General features: G+C 40.8%; 1 protein-coding gene and 1 long non-coding RNA gene across 3 annotated transcripts; one reads left to right on the plus strand and one right to left on the minus strand.

Annotated features, from left to right (window-relative positions):
* Positions 1–1,424: 1,424 nt before the first annotated feature.
* LOC119914536 lies at positions 1,425–20,858 on the minus strand. The gene is made up of 3 exons (XR_005446789.1): positions 20,571–20,858; positions 10,294–10,423; positions 1,425–2,152 (listed from the first exon to the last, which is right to left on the minus strand). It is a non-coding gene; the product is annotated as an uncharacterized LOC119914536 (long non-coding RNA).
* alpk2 (alpha-kinase 2) lies at positions 2,575–19,714 on the plus strand. 2 transcript variants are annotated; one of them, XM_038733886.1, is made up of 11 exons: positions 2,575–3,520; positions 5,298–7,366; positions 8,620–10,150; positions 10,292–10,439; positions 15,952–16,079; positions 16,173–16,217; positions 16,326–16,624; positions 17,086–17,174; positions 17,280–17,497; positions 17,599–17,647; positions 17,731–19,714. In XM_038733886.1, the coding sequence occupies exons 2-11, from the start codon at positions 5,474–5,476 to the stop codon at positions 17,936–17,938; spliced, it is 4,608 nt and encodes a 1,535-aa protein (XP_038589814.1). In that variant the 5' UTR covers positions 2,575–3,520; positions 5,298–5,473; the 3' UTR covers positions 17,939–19,714. The 2 variants fall into 2 exon arrangements, with proteins under 2 accessions (XP_038589814.1, XP_038589815.1); XM_038733887.1 differs by lacking the exon at positions 2,575–3,520 and having other exon boundaries at positions 4,870–7,366.
* Positions 20,859–21,741: the final 883 nt, after the last annotated feature.

The following is a 21,741-nucleotide window of genomic DNA, read 5'->3' on the forward strand; positions in this document are numbered from 1 at the left end:
TCTCATTAAATACTCCTTTCTTTACATAGTTGAATGTGCTGACAACAAAAACAAACAAATTAAAAAATGGAAATCGAATGTATCAACCCATGGAGGTCTGGATTTGGAGTCACACTCAAAATCAAAGTGGAAAAGCACACTACAGGCCGATCCAACTTTGATGTAATTTCCTTAAAACAAGTCAAAATGAGGCTCAGTAGTGTGTGTGGCCTCCACGTGCCTGTATGACCTCCCTACCCCGCCTGGGCATGCTCCTGATGAGGTGGCGGATGGTCTCCTGAGGGATCTCCTCCCAGACCTGGACTAAAGCATCCGCCAACTCCTGGACAGTCTGTGGTGCAACGTGGCGTTGGTGGATGGAGCGAGACATGATGTCCCAGATGTGCTCAATTTGATTCAGGTCTGGGGAACGGGCTGGCCAGTCCATAGCATCAATGCCTTCCTCTTGCAGGAACTGCTGACACACTCCAGCCACATGAGGTCTAGCATTGTCTTGCATTAGAAAGGAACCCAGGGCCAACCGCACCAGCATATGGTCTCACAAGGGGTCTAAGGATCTCATCTCGGTACCTAATGGCAGTCAGGCTACCTCTGGCGAGCACATGGAGGGCTGTGCGGCCCCCCAAAGAAATGCCACCCCACACCATTACTGACCCACCGCCAAACCAGTCATGCTGGAGGATGTTGCAGGCCGCAGAACGTTCTCCACGGCGTCTCCAGACTCTGTCACGTCTGTCACATGTGCTCAGTGTGAACCTGCTTTCATCTGTGAAGAGCACAGGGCGCCAGAGGCGAATTTGCCAATCTTGGTGTTCTCTGGCATATGCCAAACGTCCTGCACAGTGTTGGGCTGTACACAACCCCCACCTGTGGACGTCGGGCCTTCATACCACCCTCATGGAGTCTGTTTCTGACCGTTTGAGCAGACACATGCAGATTTGTGGCCTGCTGGAGGTCATTTTGCAGGGCTCTGGCAGTGCTCCTCCTGCTCCTCCTTGCACAAAGGCGGAGGTAGCAGTCCTGCTGCTGGGTTGTTGCCCTCCTACGACCTCCTCCACGTCTCCTGATATACTGGACTGTCTCCTGGTAGCGCCTCCATGCTCTGGACACTACACTGACAGATACACCAAACCTTCTTGCCACAGCTCGCATTGATGTGCCATCCTGGATGAGCTGCACTAACTGAGCCACTTGTGTGGGTTGTAGACTCGTTCTCATGCTACCACTAGAGTGAAAGCACCGCCAGCATTCAAAAGTGACCAAAACATCAGCCAGGAAGCATAGGAACTGAGAAGTGGTCTGTGGTCACCACCTGCAGAACCACTCCTTTATTGGGGGTGTCTTGCTAATTGCCTATAATTTCCACCTGTTGTCTATTCCATTTGCACAACAGCATGTGAAATTGATTGTCAATCAGTGTTGCTTCCTAAGTGGACAGTTTGATTTCACAGGAGTGTGATTGACTTGGAGTTACATTGTGTTGTTTAAGTGTTCCCTTTATTTTTTTGAGCAGTGTATATACAGCAGACATGAGCAACTGAAGAAATAAAGTGTAACAGCACAACAACAAGAAGTGTGAAACTATAAATAATGAAAGGTGCCTCAAGTGACTGTATTTCACTGTTTATACCCAACTCGGTAGACTCCTGAGGAATCTACTACCTTTTTTCCAGGTTTGGAGTCAAGTTAATGCTCTAAAACATAAAGAAATCTTTTTACACATTGGGAAATATACTTATTTTTCATATCTGTCTGTTCAAAATAGGGCTGTAGCTAGCAGATGGTTAGCTTAGCTTAATGGAAGAGTAAGTGATTCTGCAGAAGGATTGTTGATGTTTGAACTCACCTGCCAAACAAATAAAACCCTTCCCTTCAGTGCTCCCTCAGGCGCTAACCCCCCAACCGCCACCCCCCCAATTTTCAAATCTTACCTTCGCCCTTTCCTGGTCATATAACTGTCTTCTCTGTTCTCTTCATGCCTTTCCCTTATTGGCTGTTTTTGCCTGGAGTCCAGTACGTTCGAATGTGATGGTGAATAGAACTCTCTCCCACTGGCCCCCTCACTCCTGTGCACAAGCACTAACGCCACCTGTTGCTGATTGGCTGGAACAATGTTGTGTGGCAAGGTCCACACCACTTTTCAGAGTCAGGGCTGTGTAGGAAAACCAAATTTGTTTTTAGAACTCACACAAAACGGAGAGATAGCAAACCGTGAGGAAATTTTCGCTTCATTTAACAAAAGTGTATTGGATTATAATCACCTTTAACATATAAAGACAAACAGGTGGAAAAATTCCCAAACTGTCATACTATTCCTTTAAATCTGCATCAGAATCCAAGCAACTTAATGTACTTCGACTGAAAGTACGCCCTCTTTCCTATAAAGTATCAATGGGCACTGGAAACCCGGCAAGCTAAAGTGTCGTACAAAAAACGCACACAGACACAGGCCATCATGACAATCACACTTTCCAACTAAATTAGAATCATTGGAGCATTTGAATTATTAGAAACTGACCTGCCATTTATGTCATCAAGGATTAGTTTGTGTTCACTGCTTATGAAATGAGTAATTTGGCTAAATGAGAGGCAAAGTCACATTTAATCACTGTTACACCGGGGTGAGATAATTGACTACTAATAATTTTCTATAAAAGCCAAGAAAGGTCTGGCCTCATTATGTTGTTTTGGCTACTGACAACAGTGCATTGTTGCTTTGCCAGAATAGTTAGCGGGTTGTTACTGTTGCTAGAATTGTAACCCTGGCTGTCACAGGTGCACTGTAAACACATGTTTACATTTTACTAATTGTTTTAGTGGAAATATATTTTATTGTATTTGTTTTTCCCCAACTCCAAGCTTCAACCTTTTTTTATCTATTTGCTTCTTTGCAGCTGTTGAATGTAAATGGATATTCACACAGAATATAATTTACAAGCATAGTTTCTACAAGCCTATAGAAACCTTCAGAAAAGCAGTAGCTAGAATGATAGAAGGATTTGATTAGATGAATTCTTTGAAAACTTAAACATTTTATTAACTTAATGAAATAATTAACAAGCTGGCCAGTGCCACAATGGGTTGAGTTTGACAGTGAAATACACTTTTTTATTTTAATACAGTTTTTATTTCTCTGCATACAGGATGTCTAAATTTGGCAAAGTTACTATCTAAAGATTAATTATTACTCTGTGTGTGCTTGTCTAAGTTTCTCATTATTTCTCACTCTGCACGAGTCAGAAACTTCCGTTAATTAATTTTCCAAAACAACCTCAAGTCCAAATCTTCCTGAGAGTCAGTCTGCAAAGTAGGCCACCAATGAAACAGCCTGTAAATATAGATATCAAGTGTTAAATGTTCAAGACCGGCACATGTCCACAATATCAGATAACTGACTTTGTACTTGTGGGGGACAACAGTTAAAAATAGACTCACACCTCAAGACCGCCGGCTCTGCCTGAGCTCATACTGAAGTCCTACATCATAGGTCTATATCCTCGACCACACGGCTATGAAAAGGGTACGTACTACATGCATGGCTAAAAATCCCCTTCACAGGCTCAGACAATTGTTTTAATGCTTCAAGCCACAATACTACTTTTATTATGTGTGATTCAGCTGTGAGGTAACTCGTTAGACATTTGTTTGTGTCTCACTTTGGGAAAGGTAATTGTTGTCAATTACACTGCTTCATCTGTTACAGCACTGCTGATAGGTTGACAAACACAAACACACACACCCACACACACTGCTGTGCTGCATGATACACATGATATACTTTGCCAAACATCGGAAGTAATTCCTAAAAGTGATTTACAAATATAATGGAACTATAATGGAACTATTTGTTTTGTTTTAGTTTAGCTCATTTCTAACTCAGTGCTGAAAAAGTCTTATATTTTGAGGCAGCTTGTGTTATTTTCGTATTTTCAAAACTGTGTTCAGATTAACTTAGTACGTTCTTGAGCTCACATCATTCAAGCAAGTGGTTCACATACAGGAGCTTTAAAGATGCAGCAGGCTCTCGGGGGTGTTGTGTGACCGAGATGTGGATCTCTTTTGGCACAGGCAGTCGAGATGAAATCGAATTACTCTTTCTTGCTCTCAGTCACGCAGGTGCTGACAGCTTTGTTGTTTTTTTAATGTCAGTACAGATCAAGCCCTATCTAATGCGCTAATCAAACATACCAACAAGATTCATTTCAATTTAAAACGTCAAAGTAGGTTACAACTCAGATAGATATATTTCTATAATTATGCAGGCCATAATCAAATCTAAATATGGTGTCAGTTTACTAAATGTTTCTATCATATTGGGTTAATTTAAGGAAAACAGAGTATATATCTTTGACGCTGTAAAGATAGAGGATGCTATTAAATGATGTATGAGAAAGTGACTTTATTGATGTACACTTAAAAATAACATTGTCATGCTTATAAAAGATTAGTTCAGTGACTTTTAACTCTACGATTAGCATTTTGTTGGGTTTTTAAAGCTTTTGCAGCCTGAACATTTTGTGAAATTTGTTTTTATTCAAGGTGTATGTCAACAGACTTACTAAAGTTAGGACCTGTAGTAAACATTTCAGGCTTGAGGGCTCAGCTAGGTGTCCTTCACTGCAGCAGGAATGTGACAAATGCAGGTCATGGGTGAAGATGTACTGGTATTTTTCCAGAGTCTGTTCCACCACTTGCCCTACTGCAGTCTTGTATATCAGGGTGCATGTTTTGAAGCCTCCCCTTTCAACACTTCGTATCTGGCAAATGATCAGGTAATGGGCAACACAGACAAGAGGATTTTAACTTATTTTAAACATCTTTTTACAAATTATAAAGTTTGGAATTTCATGAATGTTGAGGGAACTGGCAACAATTATACTACATAAACCTCCACAAACTGATTCTACAGATTGCTACAGATACTCTGCTCACTGGTTTTCAAGTGTGCATCAATTTAATTGTTTATAACAACTTGAATCAGAAGACTTGTGATTTTGCCCCTCTGTAACAACACAGCCACCACGTGCCAGGCATTTTTATCAGCTACAAAGTAACAACAACAGGAAGTTTTCCTGTTGATAAGATAAAGTGTCCTTCAAAAGCTTCTAAAATAGATGCAACATGCCATTTAAAGGCACATCTCTTGCAACTAAGATAAACAGCTAGGGGGAGATAGTGGGCCTTCCTTCAAACACTTTAGATCAAGGGGATCTGAGATTGAATGTCTGATTTTTCTAGTTTTGCAATTCAACTTTAACAGTGAAATATAATATATCTTTCTCTGATTCAATTTACAGGTACTGAATATAAAACAAAAGGATACAGTTGGACTAACAGGAAAAAATTACACCAGAAAAGTCAGACACAAATAATGTGCATGCAGAACTTAAGGCCCTTCATCCCTGAGGTTTCCGTTTGAAAGCTAGAGTCTTGCTGCTGACAAGCTCCTCGAGCAGCACAGCTAGAGGTCCCGATGGATCTGTCACTCCTTCACACGGATCGCCAAACACAGTCACCACCAGCTCTTACTGACAGTCAAAGTGGGGATTTAGACTCTCTTTCTATTCTGCACAGCCCCACAGAAAACATGCTGTCTGCATACCAGACAGGAGCAGACACTGTGCACAATTTCTCAGACCGCACTGACAAATCAACCGAGACTTTATCAAACATTTCCAAATGCCCCTCTCAGCAGAATAGCACTGACTCAGACTGTTTGAAGCCTTTATCATCCAGTAATAATATGTCGCTTTGCTCAGAGCCCGCACCTAAGGATGATGATTTCAGGGTTTGTAGCTATTTTGGCTCATCAGAACCTGTGTTACCTCTTCTACCTCACCTCTCTCATGATCTTATTTCCCCACTGTCTGGATCTTTTTCAGAATTTTACGTTAAACAAGAATCAGCTCTTTCCTTTTCTCTCATACAAGGGAATAGTACACCTCAATCTTTTGGGGTCATGTTGTCTACTTCTGAGGATTTGATGGAGCCATCAGTCACTGAGCCTCTCTCCAGCCGCGGCTTCAGTTCTGAACACAGTCAAGCCACTAATCTATTAAGGTCATTATCACATCAGTCAGATAGTTTAGAGAGTGACACAGCTATAGCACCTGTGTCAGACCTTTATATCTTTGAGAGTGAGACACAGGACTTCATCATGAACGTCGATGCCCAGGAGATTAAATGTCCTGAATACCAGCTGTTATCACAAACAGGGGGTGGAGAACCTGACTGCGATACACATGTCCTGATGTGTGAGTCAGAAAAGGTGGTGACACAATGTCATCATGGATCTCGTGAGGAACGAGCTTTGGTGGACTATGAGTCACATGCGAGCCAACATACAAGGATAACACCACCTGCTGTGGATGCTTGTGAGGCAGGCTTGATGTCAGTAAATGATGCGAGGCGAGGGAAAGCAGAGGTCACTAATTTAACCCCCCAGCCATGGCGAAGTGACAGCCCCATCGAGCTGTGGCTGGACGCATGCCAGTATCTGGTAGGTGAGGATACAGAAGATAGGGATGTTGATCACTCTGTGATGCAAGGAGGGCTCATGGCCACCGGTGACTTGTCTTTTCACGTTGGAGAGACGCAAGTGTCAGGTTACAACCCTGATGGTAGCGAGGGGGTTGGCTGGTCCGACAATGACGCCAGAGGCTGGGGGCCACCGGTTAAGAGGTGGTCGTCAATGGACAGCTGGGCAAGTGCACTCTCAGACTGGACTAATGTCATCACAGCTCCCCCCGAGGACTTTACAGCTGCCTTCACAGAGATAGGGGCTGAGATAGATGCTTTGACACAGGCTCTAGCAGAGGTAAACACTCATATAGATACAGAGGCATCTGTATCAAGGCATCAAGGAAAGGGTCAAGAGCCAGCAGTGCAGGCACAATCGCAGCCATCCATGGGTGTCCAGGATCAGCCTCTACAGGAACAAAACCTCCCGGAGAGCTCCGTCCTCTCTGGGCAGAGCCGTCTCTCTTTGTGCCTCGAAGCGGCAGGACCCGACCTCCAAGACAGAGAGGACTCCCAGAGTGTTGAATCTCTGTGTGATTCAACACCGACCACTCAAGGAGAAAAGGAACCGGAAGAAGTTAAGGTCAGTCAGGCTAAGAGCTCTTCATGCCCCACACACCAGCACTCATCCATGGGATCATCCGGTGCTACGGTGGCCTCTCCTGGAGGAGACAGTGTTGGTGTGATCCCTGGATCTACTTATTCTGCGGTTCTGGATCGTTCTCACTTTGGCGGATTTGTCGAGCGCATTTTCATCAGCAATGAAGAAGATCCAATCATACTGAATATTCTAGAAGATACAGATTTGGAGGGGCAAAATACACCTGCAGAGCTAATTATTGAGGAGGTAAGTTGACTTATTACATAGATTAGTACTGATTATTATCTCTTGTATAGTAAGATTTAGACTTATTATCTTGTACAATTTAGAAAAGTGTTTGAGAGAAGGAACGTTTGTGATGTGCTTTGATGTGAAGAGCATGAAACATGAGTCAATATTTCACTAAACTTGAGGACGATATGTTATTTATGTGTGTTGGTCCCACACATACAGACACAGAGACACTCTCAAACACATTCCACATTCCCTGAAGTGAAGAGGCAAAGAGAGAGAGAGAGAGAGCAGTGGAAAGATTCACCCTTCACGGAAGAGAGAGTAACAGCAATCACCTTCACATCAGTCGTGCTGGCCAACAGATAAATCAGTCATGTGCTTTGGAAACATGGCCAGAACATTAAGAGACATTCTCGCTCCTGCCCTTGTCAGTGTTGTCATACCTACAGTATTGATAGCCAGTCAGGAGGTACGTAGAGTAGTCCAGAGAGTGAAATCCACGTTTCTCACCACACATCAGTCCCTCGAGTATTTTCGCCTTGCTTTGGAGTGGAGCCACACATTTTGATTCTGTATTAGTGGTTAAGTCCTTTGGCTCTCATCTCAGAGACTGACAGGTGTGTGTGCTGAAGGAAATGGGAGTGCCTGGAAGGAAAACTTCAGACGGACAGAAATGGCATCTAATAATAGCTGAAAGTTCAAAGATAATAGCATGCATCCGTGCCGTGTCAGGGTAAAGGGGTGAGAGGAGAGCACAGCTGAGGACTGAAACATGACCCTTCCTTGCCCTCTCTCACTCTCTCTCTCTTTTCATACGCACCCTTTAACACACCCGTTCCCACCGCAGCTCCTTCAAAAACCCAGGACCCCAACAGGTCCACGGGCCTAGGAGACTGCTTTTGATGAGCTTAGTAGTGCAAGGATAAGCTGGAGTGTCTTGTCCATAACAGCGACTGTATAGGTTTCAGTTGCATGCAGGACATGTGGACTGTGGGACTGGATATAGGAGCATGGAGTTTCATAAACTACTGTTTTGTGGCTCTATAGAAAGGTATGTATTAATCAGGAAAAACTCAAAAGATGTGAAATGGCATGTTTTTGTAACCTACTACCTTTATACTGCATATAGATGTATAGTATGATATTACAGTGTCTCTGGAGTCTGACCGCCTTATTCTCAACGAGTATGACATATAAAAAACATGTCTCATGTCTCATAAAATTACCTCACATTTTTATTATTATCTGTCCATTTGCATTACCAGCCCTTTGGAGATGGACTGAGTAAAGTGACAGATGAACACAGTATCTCACAGCTGGGCTTGGTGTCCGAGAAGGAAGCTAAATGGAGCTGTGGGTCAGCTGAGGTTGATCGTGAAAGAACCGAATCTTCAACAGAGCTTAATTTCCTCAACGTACACACTCCGACAAACTCAAACGTGCCAGGTGTGGACACGCAACCTGGCCTTCATGTCAGTGTTCACACACACAAGTCTGACATTTTACCAGACCTTGACAGAGCATGTCATTTGGAGCCACAGTGGGGAAGTCCCAAGTTTATTATGCCCCTAGCTCCTCTCGGTGTCAGCTACTCCTCTGTCTGTCGGACAAGCAGAAGTTTGGAAGGAGATCAAACTTGTAGCAAAAGGTCTCTCAATGACAACAGAGACCTCATTTGTGATCACGTACAACCTTGCGTTCTCTGGCCGACCTCAGATAGGATTACTGACAAACCGTGTTTGGAAGGTAATGAGGAGTTGATTCATAAAGGAAATACAATAGACTCCTCTGAGAAATCTTCACCAGACGGGCAACTGGACTTCATCACTGCTGACACTGCAGATAATTTCCTCACTGCGAGAAAAAAAGCACTTGTGGAGTTTAATGACCTCAGTAGAGAACTATCAAACTTGGCTGTTGACCCTGCTGATCATTTCTTTATCTCAAAGAAGAACCGTGTTGCATTCATCACTTTAGATTTAAATGACCCCTTTGTGCCCAGGGCTGCAAAACCCATCGCCGCAGCCGTTAAATCTGAGAAGGCTGAGTTAAATCAGAACACAGCTGAAAAGATGCCTCACAAAACCCACAAGTCCACCTCAGACAGCAAAACACGCTCCAAAAAGTCAGCTGGTCATCATGGTGCACAAGCTTGCAAGAAACAGGAGAATTTGTCTCACCATGTTTCAGCTCAGCAGGTCTGCAAACAACAAGACTCTTGTCCTCTTACTGGAGAAAATCAAACCAGCGAGAACACGCCAGCTGGGCTTGAGGATAAGGAGGCTAAATTGGTGATTGAGACTAGTGTGACAACTGACAAGGCTTCAAGCAAGCCACATGGCAAAAAGAAAAAGAAACATGCTCAGAACGCAACAGGATTGAAAAGTGTAGAGGAGTCACTGGCCGAAGTGGAGAATGGAGCCAAACCAAAGACTGCAAAAGGAAGGATTGATATGTTTGAGGCCAAGCTGGGTGCTAAAGCTGGGAAAGCTCAAAAGGACAGTGATCAGTCACAACCACAGGCTAAAGCTTCCCAGAGAGAACAACCTCCACATCCTTCAGACCATAAAGACCACCAGCCAAAAAAATTCACCAGTCCCCTGAGCGATGATATTATTAAAAGACGACGCCTGTCAGAGGATAAGTTTGGGAAGATTGTCAGGGGTTTGGAGTCTAAACTACCCAAGCCAGATGTTTCTATCCAGGCAAAGGGAGAGGAGCCTGTGGTAGATGCCTGTCCAACTCATAAGAAAGCGTACAGTGAAGTGGTCAAACAGAAAATCCCACCTAAAGAAGGTAAAGGATATACATTTCCATTTTTCTGCTAGGAACTCTTCTATGACACAAAATAGGAGCGGTTCTAGCTGTTCTTCTGCATGATGGTATGTCAACACACATTATTTACCTCATAATAAAAGCATATGACAATGTCTACAGACCTCAAGGTGGTGCAGCCTATCCAGGCAGTGTCAGTGAGTGGGGACCCCCAGAGTCTATGCTTGTGGTGTCTGTTTGCGGCTGTCTTCTCCCACCACACTGTCACCTGGAGCAGAGGGGACGCTGTCCTGGCTGAGACCAAAAGAAGGTATTTAGATTAATTTTACATAATTTTTACAATGTATTTTCTCAAGTTTTACCTTCATCTTTACACAACACTTTCACTTAACACTGACCAGTCTCCTCTAGACAGTGACTTACCACATATCCCATTATCAAATTATCTTTGGCAAGTGGTGATGTGACAGTGGTTCTGTTAGCTAATCAGTTATACTGTCTATTTATAACTTTAGTTAACTTTTATATAACTTTATAACCTTTGTTTCCTTTATCCATTATCTTTAGTTAAACCTGCAGTGCAGAACATTTGTCTCCACTTCTGGCAATGAGCGTAATTACACAAACTCTGTTGACATGTGCTTATGAGGGTCAGAAATAGTTACAGAAATACAAAGAATAAGGGGGTCACGTTCTCAACTAACAGATGAACAAGTTAAACTGTTGGAAGGACCTGTTACAATAACAGAAATTGATAAAGCAATCTCCTCACTCCAGTCAGATAAAAGTCCAGGGGCGGATGGATTCTGTGTACAGTTTTATAAAAAGATGAAAAGCAAAATTAACAAACTATTACAACGTGTGTTCAACAAATCATTTGAAGAGGGTGAACTCCCAAAATCTATTTACTTAGCTCATGTTATAGATATTCCCACAAAGGGGAAAGAACTATGTGCTTCTTATTGCCCAATTAGCCTTCTTGGAGTGGGTGTAAAAATACTTTCAAAAATAGTGGCTAATGGACTAGAAAGAGTGGTGACTGATATAGTTAATGCAGACCAAACAGGGTTTATAAAAGACCATACTTTATCAAATAACACAAGACGTTTAATCAATCAGAATCAGTGTTATTGCCAGGTATGTGTACACATACGAGGAATTTGACTCAAGATTGTACATTGCTCACAATGTGCTTAAAATCAGACACAGGCTACAGTGTAGACAACACAAATATACACACTATGAACAAAAAAATATATAGACACATTGATAAATAGTGCAGTGAGCAGAATGCACAGGATACAGGAGTAAAATATTGTTTTCATTATTATGTACATGTCGGAGGTGGATGTGATTTACAGGTGCATACACAAACATGCATACATGTACACATGTATACAGTGTGATGGAGCACCGTGTGATGGAGCACCGTGCAAAGGATGCTGGAATAAATAAGTATTCTTGTGCAGGAGTTATGCTCTTGAGGTAGGTGGATTTAGTATATACAGTATATACAATATGACAACATAAACAGTATGAACATCACTGAAATAGAGAATGGTGAATAAATAATAAGTGTACGCCAGTATACGGGTGGCTAATTAGAGTTATTGCACAGGAGTTGTTCCTGACACTGTGAGTCAGAAATCAGCTGTTCATCAGAGTGATGGCTTGTGGGAAGAAACTGTTCTTGTGTCTGTTGGTTTTGGCGTAGATTATGTCCAAGGTGAGATGGATATGCAGTGATGTTTTCTCCTCGTTTCCTGACTCTGGATATGTATAAGTTCTGAATGGAGGCCAGGTTGGCACAGATGATTTTTTCTGCAGTCCTGACTGTCCGTTGTAGTCTGTCCCTGTCCTTTTTGGTGACAGATCCAAACCAGACAGTGGTGGAGGTGCAGACTGCATGATGGCTGTGTAGAAGTGGATTCCCAGCTCCTCCTAGGCAGATTGAGCTGCCTGAGCTGGCACAGGAAGTACATCCTCTGCTGGGCCTTCTTGATGATGGTATCCGTGTTGGGCTCCCACTTCAGGTCCTGGGAAATAGTGGATCCCAGCAACCTGAAGGATTCCATAGCAGACACAGGGCTGTTGAGTATGGTGATGGGGGGCAGAGTGGGGGGGCTCCTCCTGAAGTCCACGATCATCTCCACAGTTTTGAGCGTGTTAAGCTCCAGGTTGCTCTGACTGCACCAGAAAGCCAGCTGATCAATCTCCCGTCTGTAAGCCGACTCATCACCGTCCCGGATGAGGCCGATGACCATTGTGTCATCAGCAGACTTCAGGAGTTTCGCAGATGGGTCTCCTGAGGTGCATTTGCTGGTGTAGGGGGAGAAGAGCAGTGGCGAGAGCGCACACCCCTGGGGGTGCCAGTGCTAATAGTCTGGGTGCTAGATGTGATGTTCCCCAGCCTCATCTGCTGACTCCTGTCAGTCAGGAAGTTTGTGATTCACTGACAGATGGAGGCTGGCACTGTGAGCTGGGTGAGTTTGGTGCTGAGGATGTCCGGGATGATGGTGTTGAACGCTGAGCTGAAGTCCATAATCGATGTTGTCGTCTTTGTTGTCATGTACTGTATGTCAACTTCTTTGCTACTGCAACAAAACTAATCGTCTCTCGGGGACAAATAAAGGTCTTGAACTTGAACTTGAAACAGGATCCTTGCATATGTCCCTGGAGAGTCTAGGTGTTGCAGGATGTAATCCAGTCCCAAGTTGATATAATATTATTCACTATCTTAATTTCCAACAAACTCCAAGTGCTATAGTAACGATGGATGCAGTGAAAGCATTTAATCATATTGAGCGAAAATACATGCTTGAAGTGTTGAAAAGATTTGGCTTTCAGTCAGATTTTGCTTTTATACAAAATGCCCACTGTCTCGATCTCAATCATTTCTGCCCAATTCCAACTTAACAGAGGTACAGCTCAAGGGTCACCGCTATCACCTCTACTGTTTTCTTTAGCTATAGAGACATTAGCAATTGCTATCCGGCGAAATTCCAATGTTAAAGGAACAGGGATAGGAACAACACAGCACAAAATTCTATTGTACATGGATGATATCCTCCTGATGTTAACAGACCCACCAAACCCACGCTAATCACCTGTGTGAAAGAGTTCGGTCAAGTCTCTGGATACAAGGTTAATTTTACAAAATCTGAAATCATACCTCTCGGTTTATCAAATGAGTATGAACCTGACTTTGTAAAACCCTTTTGTTGGGCACCAGATGGATTCACATACCTGGGGGTTAAAATAACACCTAAAATTAATCAACTTTATGCTGAAAATGTTAACCCCATGGTAAAACACATCAAAGACAAGATGATGAGTTGGAAGAAGATTCCTTTTTCCTTTCTTGGCAAAGTCAATCTTATTAAGATGATAATTCTCCCCAAAATTATTTATCCTCTATCTATGCTCTTCATATCTCTGAAGAGAAACAATAAAGAAGATATAAATAGCTCTCTCTGACTTTATCTGGGCTGACAGAAAGTCTAAATTTAAATTAGATATTCCACAACTAACGAAAGAACAAGGAGGATGGGCCTTAATGCAAGCCAGAATTATCTAAACATGGGCAACTGTTCAACCAAAGCCACCATGGTTTGAAATTGAAGCAACCTTCTCCATACCGTATTCTCCTGTCAACTTACTTGATAAACGCAGGATGAGAACTACCAAGTATGATGAAAGACAATTTTAATTACTTGGAATTCTCTACGGAAATTATTTGTGACTAAACGTAAATTGAGTTGTTTAACAACAATGACTGATAATCCTGATTTAACTAGAGAGGGCACTGGATCTAACTTTCAGAACTAGTATGAAGCAGGAATTTACCATTTTTATGACTTTTGGGATAGGGGAAAATTAAAAGCATTCGATTCATTACAGGCTACATACAAACTACAAACAAAATAATTTTGCAAATACCTTCAGATCAGACTCTATGTATATTCTAAAATGGATACTCTCAATCTTCCAGATGACTTCAACTTACTAGAAAAGACCTCTTTTAGATAGCCTTAGAGAAGGCTACTTTGTCTTCCTAAAGAAATCATGGAAGACTCAGTTGAAAACAACAATAGACACTAAAATATGGGAGGAAATTTTACTTTTACCTTCGAAGATATCCATATGTAACAGATTCAGAGAAATGCAATATAATATCTTACAAAATGTCTATATATCCCCATAGATGTATAGTAAATATACAGCAAGGGCCTCTCCAAACTGCCCAAAATGTAAGAGTATAGCAGGGACAAGCTTTCACTGCCTCTTGGAATGTGAAAAGATTCAACCATTTTGGCAAACTGTATGTGATGAGGTTAGTGTGATAATCAAGCAGCAATTACAGCCTAATCCAATAGTGTGTCTATTGGGATATATCCCTGAATCACTAAGATCATATAAGAATACTGTACACCTTTTGCTTCTGTTGGGCCAAAATGCTGATATGACCGAAAGGGTGGGAGATGAACCTCCTTCACTACATCTGTGGAAGTCTATGATATCAGACTCTGGAAAAACTAAGATTTGGTATCACTTGTCAGAAGTACCTTTTTACAGCAAAGTTTGGCAAAGTGCTCGAGTACCTGGGAACTCAGAGTGCAAATGCCTGAAATGCCAGACCTAATAAGATCATTGCTGTGGGTGTATTCTGGATTTGCTACATATTTCATATAATCTTTATATACACTGTGCTGGACTGTTATAATTTTGAAATGTTCAATAAAAAGAATGTTCAATAAAAAGAATTTCTTCACTTCCAAGACAATAATTCATAATTTAGGTGGAGTAATTGTATTAGCACCATGGCGTACTCCAAATATTTTACAAATACTAACCTGTCTAACAGCAGTTATGCAAAGTCCATTTCTGCCCCCAGTCCCTTCTCTTCTCTCTGCCCTTGGGAAACTAGTCATTACTGGTTGATGGTGCAACAGCGTGGGAAGGTCCCCACAGACACCAGATAAAAAAACTCTGATATACTGCAAAATACAGAGTGATTTAACTGGCGGTTAATCAGCATTGTGTGAACTCGTTTGGCAAGAATTGAGTTTAACAGAAGTTCATTTATATGTAAAAGTCCTGCACTTCAGCTTTAACCTTTTAAACAGTTTATCTTTGACCTTTAGCTAGCTAATGACCGGTAAAGTTATTTCAACTGTTCATTCATCAGTCATCTATTTTACCATTTATCCATTACTTTTAGCTAACTAACTTTTAGATAAATATTTTAACTGTTAATTCATTACTTTAAGCTACCATTTATCTTTTACTTTTTGTGATCTATTTCAACTGTTTAGCCAATATTTTTAGCTAACTGTTTATTCATCACTTTTACTGTTTCAACGTCTCTGCTCACTTGCTAACTAGTTTTCACACGCTCTCAGTTGCAACACCGATGTACAGCTGTTAAAGTTTAATCAATGATGTGAATACATTTTAAAAATTAAATTGTAATTACTCTTTTTTCAAATTAATTAAGCTAAGGTTATGGCACAATCTTTCCACGTAACCCCTGGCAACTAGTTGGGAGTCACTGATTTAGATTTAGATTTAGATTAGAATAACATGGTGGAAAATCTGTTTGTAGAAAATATGAAAATATGGTTTATATCTACCACTTTTTACAAAGCAGTCAGATGTATAACATATACCTTCTACATATAGCCTGTATCTATCTATAATGTAGTTACCTTCACACAATAAAGTCAAATATCAGCAGACAGACACAATTACTATTGTAATTGCTATTAGTAGCTTAGTAGCTTTGTGTTGTGCAGTTTGTGACACTGTACCTCTCTCTGAAGTGCAGGGGATGAGAGCAGAGTGTCACTAACCATCTCCAACGCTTCTCACAAAGACTTGGGCAAGTACCAGTGTCGGCTCACCACTTTACATGGATCAGTCACTTTGGACTACCTGCTCACATATGAAGGTATAAAACATGATTTAACCATAACAACTATCTCAAACATGGACAAGAAAAATGTACAGTTAAAAATGTGTCTCCTTTTTTACTATTTAACAGTGCTCAGTGAGATTGTCATCCCTCCATCTCAAAAGACCATCTCATGTGAGTTGTGATCTTAGAACAAGGTTTATTACGTTACGTTTTAGTTTTTTTGTTTTGTTTGTTGGATTTTGACAGAAAACACATTGTGTCTGTCTCTTTTTTTTCTAGCTGCTCCTGTGCCGGTGAGCAGCGAAGAAGAGGATGTCCACTGTTCCAGGTTGATTTTCAAAGAGGATTTTCTAGCTAACCAATACTTTGGAGAGAACCAGCCTGCCAGCATCATCACTGAAAAGGTTCACTTTGGGGAGGGGATGCACCGGCGGGCTTTCCGGACCAAGCTGCATGCAGGTCACATACCCATGTTACTACCTGGACACTCCTGTGTGCTCAAAGTACACAATGCTATCAGCTACGGGACCAAGAACAACGACGAGCTTGTTGAGAGGAACTTTACCTTGGCTGTAGAAGTAAGAATGTCACAGGACTTTGATGTTGTGCTATGAAGTATAATGGTACAATTTGCATACTTTGGGAACCAAATACTACATTACATGCCATAACACACTTTCTCTGCCACAAAATTATGGAAATAGTTATAATATAACTGTAACACAATTACAGTTTTGTTACCACATTAACCTGTAACGCATGACACATGACACAACATGACAAAATGTTTTTTTTCTGACAGACATGTGCAAGACATTTTGCGACAAAATTACTTTTTTTGTAGAGAAATACCACATAAATGCTCACAAAGAAAATTTGTGCCCCAAAACATAATAGGCAAAATGTGACACGGAGTTAAATTACCCTTTACAAAAACACAGCAGATACTGGCTGGCTTTCCATAGATTAATTATCACTGTGCACTGAGATCTTCTAATGCATAAAGTAAATGTATTGTAATTGACTTTTTGCTCTGTAGGAGTGCCATGTCCAGAACACAGCAAGAGAGTACATCAAGGCGTACACCACTGCAGCCCAGTCTGTTGAAGCCTTCGGAGAAATCCCAGAGTGAGTGATGCATTTCACAAGATTTAAACTTTATCCGCAACAAAACTTTTTAGTATAATGTAAGATTCTCATAGCACAAGCCATTTTGTTTCATGCTTCCACTAGGATCATTCCCATCTACCTGGTTCACCGTCCATCCAATGACATCCCGTACGCCACACTGGAGGAGGAGCTGATTGGTGACTTTGTCAAGTATTCGGTCAAGGATGGCAAAGAGATCAACCTGATGAGACGCGACTCGGAGGCAGGACAGAAGTGTTGTGCTTTCCAACACTGGGTCTACCATAAAACTGAGGGTAACCTTCTGGTTACTGACATGCAAGGTTGGGAAAACATGCAAATATACAAATTCAGAATGTTTTTATCTGCACTTAAAATTACAATTTAGAGTACTAAATATTGTCTGATTTTTTGTGTTTTTCAGGAGTAGGAATGAGGCTTACTGATGTGGGAATAGCCACCTGTAAGAAAGGGTGAGTATATTTTTTGAAGGCGATAATAGATGCAAATTGTTGATACATGCAAATTGTTGTATTAATATTTTATTCATGTTTAGATATAGGGGCTTCAAAGGAAACTGTGCCACGTCTTTCATTGACCAGTTCAAAGCCTTGCACCAGTGCAACAAGTACTGTGAGATCCTGGGCCTCAAATCCCTGCAGCCCAAAGCTAAAAAGCCTGCATCTGCTCCGAAACCTAAACCCCAAACCTCTGCTGCACCAAAGAAGAAATCATTTGGGCCCACAGTGAAGGGCAAGTCATAATAGGAGAAGAATCTTGGGCTACGGTTTTAATTGTTATTGAAATGGTGAGGGTATTGATGATTAGATTCTCTCAAGTTGGACCTCGTCATGCAGAGGTTGGCCTGTAAGGAAGAAAGGTTTTGGGCTGCAGCAGGCCAGTGCATGGAGGAAACACATGCGTTTGACTGAACGGAGCAATCTTTAAGCAACCAGCATCTGTAGTTTCATAAGAGTTTTTGCTTCATCTCATGTTGAACATTTGAGAAATATATTTTAATTTAATGAAGATTTCACCAGAGATTGTTTCTGTATGAGAGAGTATAATCTAGGGGTGGAAACTTTATTTAGTTTTGGGAAAACTGTGACAAATTTAACGAACACTTGAAAATGATGATGAGAATGGTGAGTTTGTCAACAGTGTTGAACTGTGATGTCTTTGATGATTTAGACTTTATTGATGAGTGAGATTTTCATGTTTTTTCTACTTGTTTTCAAAATATTAGTTCATTAAATTAATGAACATGTTGATTAATTGATTGGAGGAAATTTCTTTCAAGTAGGTTGTATGAAAAAATACACACAGTACAGGACATGTATTATTTTTGGTTACACAGTATGAGTGGGTCATTTTTGTTTGGTGGTATTTCATGATCGTGTATTCAGTTCAGTGTTGCATTATTATTATAGTTTGTTCATTTAGTAACGGCACTGATTCAGGATGAGTTTATATTTTTATTCTGGAAACAACACAAAGACATTTTGTACACATAAAGCTCATGTAAAGTAGGCCTTTCAATGTATTCACTGAAAAATGTGAAGATTTATTGATTTGTCATGTTATCTAGGGCAGTTCTGCTTGTTAAATTGATTTCAATTGATTGATTGAATGTCTGGCATCATTTCAAGGATCTATACTTTATACGGTCTAGCTCAAACTAGGTGAAAGACAAATCTGGACCCAGTAATCACACCACACTAACCTTACATCCAGAGCAAAATCTACTTGCATACACAGTCCATTGGATGCTAGCTATGCTAACTGCAATCTCAAACAGTCTTGTATAATAAAACCCTCTGTCTGTCTCTCACTGTTGCCTTTTAAATCCTTGACCCAAATTGCTGACATAGCTCTCAGTTTGTGTCTATGGCCAAGAGTAGATCTTTGATATTAAAGAGAGGTTGCTGGTTGAAGATGCTGTCTATGTGAATATGCAAATATCTGTCTATCTTTGCACATGGGGCTGGGGTTAAAGGTCCTATTTAATTCTTAGGAATGCTTAATGTGCTAAAGTTTACTCTATAGACACAGATAAAAAGCAATGAGTTTATTTACGTCATTTGCATGGATGAAGACAATTGCGCAATCATAAAATATAGCATTATCATAGTTACAATTTGATTGCCTATTCACATGTTTAAAAGGTTTGAATGATGACAACACAAGAAATGACAGCTGCGTGAAAACAAATGGGCCATCTATTCTTACCTATGCTTATAGGAGCAGGTCTCCAGCACCAAATTAGCGCCTCAAACGCTAAAGTAAGTGGGTCACGCTCGGAGGCTCAAGAGCATGCACAATGTATTAACAGTCTGCATATTTATTTTCATCTCTGCCCCTCCTGCATGGTGTAATGTGTCCTAAGCCATAGGCACTACGAACAGACGGGGAAGTGTTGTTAGGACTTACAGTATAAAAAAGGAAACTATTAAAAATGAAAGGGGGGGGGGAATATACAGAAGCCACAAAAAACAAATGGCAGAAAGAAAAAAAAACAACCAATCAGCCAACCGGGAAACTGAGGAATATATCGAGGTCCTTTTCACACTGTAGCTATTTAGTGTGATAATGGCGTTTGATACACATGACACAAACACCATTGTCACACTCCATAGCTCTGGAGGACAGCATTTACTGTAGATTCTGGAGACGGAGAGCCTGATAATAAAAACTTGCGGATGGATGACCTGGTGAAAATAAGTAAAAAAGTCGTTTTGTGATGTGTGGACTCAATAAAGTGCAATGGAGAGATGGAAAGTGAGAAAAGAAACCCAAGTAGAGATAAACAAAGTACACATTGTGTTGGTGTGTGGTGTTCTCTGTGGAAAAAAACAGGCTTAAATCATATTAATGTAGCACTTTAAGTTTGTACTCATCAATATGTTGAAATAAAACATAAATGAAAAGCATTAAAAAAACAAAGAAAATAGGGGAAATAATGCTGAGAAAATACACAACACTTGTCTAAAGTGTCCAAAGTCCGGTCATGTCTTTTTCTACTGATTGTGGGAATAACTGCAGCTGTGTGCATTTGTGTGTGTGAATAAGAGAGTGTGTAAGAGAGAAACAGTGTAAAACAACTAAACAAACTAAACAACTGTGTGATCACCACATAGCAAGCATGTTTGCAAACATTTTTGTAAAATGTAGCTGAAAAATAGAACTGGTTCAGATGGTATGTTACTCTTGATTCAATACATCTTTATTGTTTCTGCTTTATTACATAACATTTCTGAGCTGAAAATGGCACCAAGAGTTTTTTTTACAATCGTTAAATGCATCATTGTTCTTTAATTACCAACTTTACTACTAAAACTGCGAGTTAAAAACATTATTAAAGGTTTCAGACATATAGCAAGACAACAACCAACTCACCTCAAGTTTCTAAAGTTTATCCTCTTTCCATATTCACTTGGTTCATACCCACTGCTGATTCTGCTCCTCCCAGCCACTCTTTTTTCTCTGCTCTGTCTCCGAGTCTTTCCAAACAGTTAAAAGTCCAGTAGTGCGTCCGGAGCTGCAGGTTCATGAGGTGATATGTGGTGCATTTGGGTTTGATGCTGTCCCATCCAAGTCTTTATGTAGACAGAGCAAGGTTTGGACAAACAGCCAGTTCCACATTAGTGATAAGCTAAAGGGGAGGTATTGATCGACCCTGACCAGAGGTAGAGGGGTGGAGGATGGGGAGACCAAAGAAACTGTCCTCGTGAGGCAACAGGGCCTTAATGCACATTTATACAAAAAAGTGTGATGCATATTTTATTTTTCCAACATTTCTACTGTTATTCGTATCTTGACATGCTTATTTTATCTATTAATTATAAACCACTATGTGATGAGCACTTTATTTTTCCCTTAATTGTACATTGACTTGTTCTATGTTTTATATATTTGTCGTTGTACACCACCCTGTGTGAAACAGCTTTTTGTTCGACTTGTCAATGTTTTGCATTGATTGCTGCAAAGTACTTTGTTACCTGTATTGAAAAGAGCTATATGAATAAAGTTATTATAATTATTATTGTTACTTTTGCTCGATGTCAGCTGGGATTGGCTCCAGCCCCCCTGCGAACCTGTACGCAGGATAAGCGGTTGACGATGGATGGATGGATGGATAATTATTGTTACTAACACCAAGGTTTCACTAAAGAGTTGAATTAAAGGGACTCAGGCGATGGTTCATGACAGTAAAATGAACTGAAAATGTATGTAATAAGATCTGGAGTTTAGGGGGTAAAAGTTCAGCAAGGTACACAACCAGCAGGCTGTATCTGGAGTTAAAATGGACACTCAGCAAGTCAACACACTTGCATTTTTGTCATGTGTTTATTCCTGAATTTCTTTCATTGAATGAAATCAAATCACGACAGTACTTCACACAGTGAATGTCCAAATTCTTAGTATTTAATAGTTAGCTAGCTAACAGCTAGCAGACACACTAGAACTAGTTCAGTTTCATAATAAAACCTGTTACTAAGAAATAGCTTCCCTTTTAACAAAAGATCTGTCAACTCTGCTCAGGTTTCAACATCTGAAGCGCTTAAAT

Source organism: Micropterus salmoides, unplaced genomic scaffold, assembly GCF_014851395.1.
Source record: "Micropterus salmoides isolate LMB-PRFRI ecotype aquatic unplaced genomic scaffold, ASM1485139v1 Ms_hic_scaffold_20, whole genome shotgun sequence".
Taxonomy (NCBI): domain Eukaryota; kingdom Metazoa; phylum Chordata; class Actinopteri; order Centrarchiformes; family Centrarchidae; genus Micropterus; species Micropterus salmoides.